Here is a 6459-nt window from a genome sequence, read left to right as displayed (position 1 = left end):
AATAAAAAAAAAAAAAAAAAAAAAGTAAAAGAGTAAGTCCTGGAGTTGCCACTTGTTACAGATGAAATTAACATTTTCTTTTTTAAAAATCTGGTTTCTTTTCTTTGGTCTCCTCAAAACAAATTAAGAAAAAAGTTTTTCATAAATATATCCTGGTAAACATTATGGTACAGCATTTAATTCTACTCAAGTTTAATGATTTCTTAGTAGATGGAAAAAAAATGGAGACACCATAGAAAATTATTTTGCCATTTTGGTTTGGCTCACTTGTTAGCCAGCAAAATCCATCTGAGTAAAATGAACAGGGTTTGATGAAACTGAAAGATGTAGGTAGGGACTGTTGGCCACTGAAGTCATTTCACCCTTTTATTACAGATGCATCAGTTGACTTGTAGAGTTTACAGTCACTGCCATTCTATAATTATATAGTTTTCAACTATGTAGTTGATAATTATATTGTATCTCTATAAATATTTACCTCCTAAAAAGAACATATTTTCTAAATACGTTCTAAACAAATAATAGTTTTAACAGGTATTCATTTTTAATAACTTCTTAACAGGTAATGAATAACTTTCTGAGTCATGTCTACAGGAAATGGCTTCTGTTTATAAAATAGATCCTCGAATTTCTTTTAATAGCTACACTCTTTAACAGATTTTTGGTTCTCATAGTAAAATTAAGTGATAAAATAAATATTAAAGACAAGGTATTATGTAGAATTTTCTATAATACTTCAATTAATATAATTAATATTTTAATTTTTGTTGCCTGTTATTGTATCTTTTAAATTTAAACACAACTGTGTTTCTCTAAAATCTTGTTTTTAATTTGCTCCAGTTTTTCTTCAATGTGGGATTGAACACAGGCCACTGCACTACATCTTGACTCGACTCTACATAACCATTTTTAGCATCAATTTTCTCTTTTTTTTTTATTTTACTCTACAATGTGACATATATCTTTTCCTTTTATGAAGGTAAAACTTAAAGAAAAAACCTGAATCTTATTTGTTTAAAGAAAAATTGAAAAATTTTTAGTGATTTCCATTTTAAAGCTAACCTATGACAAAGCACTATAAACATAATTTCAGATACAAACTTTAAAAATTTTTAAACTTTTAATAAATATAAATTATAATCAGTGTAACTAAAAAATTTCATGATGGATGTGTAGAAGAAAGCACAGGATACTCACATCCTCGTTTTTTCCCATCATGGATGTCAAGAGCCACTGTCTACATTGATCTCTTGGGGTAGCATCTTAGCTGTGCTTACAGGTTCAAATCAAAGCAATCTGCCAGCCGTCGGTGTGCTTGACACAGGTTTTCCCAACTTTGGTGTTACATACCCTTCACCCAGTTTCTGCTAAGCCATGGTGCAGTATCACAAGCCGGATGTTGGCATTGATATTATCAAGATGCAGAACAGTCCAATCACCACAAGGAGTCTCCACCCTTCCCAGAAGTCACTTTTGATTTCTTCTATGCCTGCCCCAGTGCCTTACAGCCAGCCCGTCTACCTTTGGTACCTCACAGCTACTTCAGGAGATACTTGCTTTGGCAACAGTGGGCTTTTTGACACAGATCTATCCTAGATGACTGTGCCCTGCAGCCTTTCTGGGTGATTCTATCCATCTGCAGCCTTCCATGGGGGTGGGTGGGGGTGCCCTTCCCTACCCATAACTAAATAGAAAGCCTGACACAAATTACATGTGCCCACCTTTTTTCCTATATAAGTAAACTCTCCATACTCTTAGTGGGTTCAGCCTAAGTGCTGTTCCCCCTGCTGAAGCCCTAATATTGTCCCTCTGATGGCATTTTGCCTATCCATGATTTCTATCTCAAGTAGACCATGCTGAAGTGGTAACATTAAGAGCTGTTAACATCAAAGGCTACTGGTACTAAAAGCAACCAGCAGCCAGAGCGGGTAACACTATAGATAGCTAGCAGCAGAGAACTGTGAAGAGCTGCAGAGAATTGCTAGGAGCCACAATCTTGAGTGGCCAGAATAGTTCTCAAGGCCTGCTGATAACTGCTGGCTCTGAGCAGCAAGGAAGCCCTCTAGCTCTAAGACCTGATAGCTACCATTCAGACCTTAGGGTAGTTAACACTAAATTAGCTACTTTGCCAGTTTGTAATTTCTGTACCAATGACCAAGAACCCTTTGCTAACTGGTAACATTTTGGAAGCTCGGTATGAGGACTTTCCCCTTTATAGGTCCTAAAGAAGAGCATAGACAATAATGATCATGAGCAGCTCAAAAACTTTCTAATTTCTTATTTGCATCTTACATGTAACAACAACAACAAAATCTAGCTGGTGAAAAAATGGGCAAGGATCTACTGAGTGTACAATGTCAAATATCAAGCACTTTGTCACTAGGTGCTCACAGATCTAAATGAAGGAGGGAAATTGCCACAGCCTGGTAGGATTAAGAAAGGCTGTAAGGATGGAGGAATGTGTACAGACTGGATTTGGGAAAAAGAACCCCGGGTTTGAATGAGCAAAGAAAGGGCATCCATTGTAAAGAGACCCGCAGTGCGGTCTAACCCTACAGGAAGGTCAGGTGGGGCAGATCTAGACTGATGCTTATATAGTCTCGGTGCCCTTAATAAGAAAAAGAATTCAAAGATGTTTTGCAAAGTTCCACAAAAACATATGACTTCATGAACACATTCCAAGGGCTCCTCCTGGATTCAGGAAGGTTCGATGCAAATGAGGGGCTGCAGCCTCCCTGACTTTACAATGACTCCATCTGTGAGTTTGGTGGTGGTTGAATCCTACTGGGCCTGCGCCATGCCGAGGTTGTGCAACAGGGGACCAGAGATGGTGAGTGGTTTATGTTCAGGAAAGAGTTGATAGTCTGTGCAAGAAGAGTGGGGTAGAGGTGACAATCATTTATCAGATGTGTTCTTGAGTGTCTGTTATGTGTCAGGCTAAGTATTTTTATTTATTTCATAAATAAAATAGACACAGGCCACTCTTCAGGGAGCCTGGAGTCAGGTCATGGTGGTGATTGAAAAGAGAGGAAAGCCTGGGACAAAATAGGACTGAGCACCTGCAAGTACTTTGAGTTTCTAGCTGGGTGGCCTCAGACGTGTTTCTTCACCTCCAGAGGCAGCTGCTTCTCTGGTCACGTTGGGGTGATGTTCATTCTTAATGTCTTGTGAAGCCTGATGCAGGGCAGGCGGTGTGTAGGGGGGTATTTTTCCTTTCTGCTGCCTGCAGGGTGCTCACCACCCAAAGAACAATCATAGTGTCATGATGCATGCAATGCGAGCCTGTGAGTGCTGCAAGGGCATTGAGACCATCTGCCCATCTTCCCAGTTCTGCCTTTCATCATTAACATGGTAGCCCGTGATGGTTAGGGGCTCTTCCTCTTTGGTTCATCGCTGTACTGCACCATCCAAAATAAGGACCGATATGCACACTGCACTGGGTACAAGTCTGATGAATGAGAAAATGAAATAGCATACTTGGTGGGCTCCATTTCTAACAGTTTGACATGCTCGACATCATTCACTTACTTTGGGTTCATTTTTCTTGGGTATTGTTTCTTCAGTACCTTTGACATTTTGGGCTACATCATTCTTTGTTGTCCTGGACATTTAGGAAGTTTAGCAACATTTTCTAGCCTCTAGTCACTTGACATGAATAGTACCCCACTGTGACAAACCAGAGTGTCTCTGGATCTTGCCAAGTGTTCCCTGTGGGCAGAATTGTCCCTGGTTGAGAAATACTTGTACATGCAGAAGTTTTAGGCTTGGTGAAAGGGAAATTCTCAAAGCCTGAGGGTTAGAAGAGATTGTCAAGGTCACTATCAATTCTCATGCTGTCTCTTTGTAACTGTCTAGGCCCATATAGAAGCACACATTGCCTCTGGTGTATTCTCGGTGGCAGCAAGTGAGCCAGCCTTCAGCATATTCTTTGACTCACACAGTGACAGAACCATTCTGAGCACAAGTCTCCATTGAGCACATGGGCAGGGTGCCTGTATGTAGACACTGTGGTTAGACCCTTGGCAGTTATGATGTGTAAGAAGGACAAAGACACTGCAGTAGCTCAGGTATTTCTTGCTATGCCCACTGACCACACCAAACCCTCCCATCCTGTTGCTTCCCTTTCTTCCCTTTGTGTTTATTGATCTCAACTCCCTGACCCTTCCAGAACCATTTTGGAAATGGAAGGCAGGAACGAAGAAAGAGGAAGAGAAGAAAAAGGAAAAAGGAGGTAAGGAGACTGCAAGCATGGTACCACTAAAAGATAATCCAGATTATTGGACTTTATTTTATTGGAATACCATGGAGTTGGGTCCATCCTATCAGTTTTGCCCCAAAGTAAGGTTAGAATGGTTCTGCCACTGTCTGAAGATGGCCTTTTTATATAAAATCTCTTTGAAGGCATCTAGAAGATGCATCTCAGATTTTCTCTTGAGCATGGATAATTGGTGTGGGGCAGCCTCTTGGTGGACTAGAACAGGAAATACTTTAGACTGATACCAAATACAGTATTTGTATTTGGTGAAAGGAAGAATACATTTCTCTTCTCTGATAAGCTATGGAGGGTCTCCAAGAGCTAGCCCCTTTCCTGTTACCCTGAATCAGAGCTGTTTGCCATCTTGTTTCACTGACTGGCTCAGGTCTCCAGGCCTGGGTTTACACTTTGTCCACACAGCTTGCAATGCTGGCACATGCTCAAAAAGGCCCTAGTTCTAGGGAAGGGAAAATGATTCCAGCTCACCTTACTCTTGAAGGCATGGTTTTTTTTTGAGTGTTCTCCACTTGCCTTTTACACAGGAGCCACTGTGCTGCTCACTGGTTGACCCTTCTCGTCCAGCCTCACTGGTGACACGGGCTGGGCTCTTAGGGAATTTGGGAGTGAAGTAAGCCTGCTCTTGAGAGGTCAGGGCCTGTGAAGTTCCACTTCTGTGACTTGAACTTGCCTCCTTCCGTAATGTTCCTTTAAAAAAATTTACCCCGCGGCATTTTGATACCTAGTATCTGTATGCAAATGTGTGAATTTAATATTTATTCGTTGTGAATTTATAGTTGATTATTGTGTAGTTGTGGATATGCCAACAGTGTTGGGCTCTTCTTAAGGAGCTTCTGAAGCTATAAAAAAATATGAGAAAAGTGAAAGTTAGAAAACGTGTTCTCTCCGGTCCACTGCCTGCCAAGCTTCCAGTTCTAGCTATTGCAGTCTTGGACAGCTTGTGCCTCAGTCTCTCATCTATAAAATAGGTGTAATGAAACTATTTGCCATCTTTACAAGATGACCTATGAAAAGTGCTGCATACAATGTCTAATGAGTAAACACTCAAGAAACACGAGTCACTCTGCAAAATGATATCTCTGCAGTGGTTTGATTTAGTTCTTAAGCTTTACCTGGTCTGACTTGGTTTTCTTTTTTCCTTTAGGTTCCATTTTTTGGGCGGAGAATGCATCACACGTGTCCCTGTATGCCAGGCTTGGCCTGCTTACGGACTTCATTTAAGCAATTTATTTGTTTAGCCCGAAAGTAATCACATTAGAGTAGAAACTTTAAATGTGAACAGCCACATGATGTCTGTAAAGTCTTAACTTGTGATTGTGCCAGATAAAAATATGCCAGAAAGACATTCTCTTGCATCCTCCACTTTCCAAGAGGCATTTTTATCTTTGATTTTTTAAATGATTTTTTTCTATTGAAAGGGAATTTTAATTTTGGATAGAAGTATAAAGTATAGAGCATTATGGAACTGGTTCTCATTTCCTTGTTTGTATTTTGGTTTGGTTTGGCTTTTTTAATTGCGGTAACTCACCCACTTTCACAAAAGTGAGGAGAATAAGAATTGACATTTGGTTAGAGATGGTTTTTTCTTATAACTCCTTCTGTCCCTGCCCCACAAAGAGACACATACACCTTTTGGTCTTTTGTCTCTTAGTCCTGAAGAATTGTAAAGCCTTCGCTTTTTTTTCTCTTCCGTTTCCTTCCCTGCCCTTTGTCATTTTAGAGAGGAAAGGCTGGATCCTGTAGTTTGCTGGGAAAATCACTGGTTCAAACTGAACTATATGCCTGATATGTCTAACAGTGGCAAGAGGGTGTAGCTGAACTGGATTCTCCCAGCTTCTCATGTGGAGGGCGGGTTCTAGAGCTCTGCTATTTGTTGTAAGGACAGAAGGACTAAAATGCCAAATTATCTTAGTCCAAATTTCTAGATTTGAGGCTTTATTTAAATAAGACATCTTTTCCAGTGCAGTGAGTTTTTTCTTTCTCTTTTTCATGAAATTTATTTGTTTTAAATTCTCCTGTTAGAATGCTCGCTTCGGCAGCACATATATTAAATTCTCCTGCTAGAGATGTTTTTAAAAATGTCACTTGAGGTTGGACATGGTGGCACACACCTATAATCACAGCACTCGGGAGGCTGAGGCAGGAGGATGGCTGTGAGTTCGAGACCAACCCGGGCCATAGTGAGT

The 6459-nt window shown here is 40.4% G+C and overlaps 1 protein-coding gene across 1 annotated transcript in view; it reads left to right on the top strand.

The window, feature by feature from the left end:
• Window positions 1-6283, top strand: part of Prok2 (prokineticin 2) — a 163046-nt gene extending 156763 nt beyond the window's left edge. The window contains exons 5-6 of the mRNA XM_033757042.1: window positions 4169-4231; window positions 5418-6283. Of these exons, the coding sequence (XP_033612933.1) occupies window positions 4169-4231; window positions 5418-5522 (168 nt within the window). The 3' untranslated portion in view covers window positions 5523-6283. The remainder of the gene's footprint in view (window positions 1-4168; window positions 4232-5417) is intronic.
• The last annotated feature ends 176 nt before the right edge of the window (window positions 6284-6459 follow it).

The sequence above is a fragment of the Fukomys damarensis genome, unplaced genomic scaffold (genome assembly GCF_012274545.1).
Source record: "Fukomys damarensis isolate Sample0158 unplaced genomic scaffold, DMR_v1.0_HiC HiC_scaffold_28, whole genome shotgun sequence".
In the NCBI taxonomy this organism is placed as follows: Eukaryota; Metazoa; Chordata; class Mammalia; order Rodentia; family Bathyergidae; genus Fukomys; species Fukomys damarensis.
This window is presented reverse-complemented; position numbering and strand designations above follow the sequence as displayed.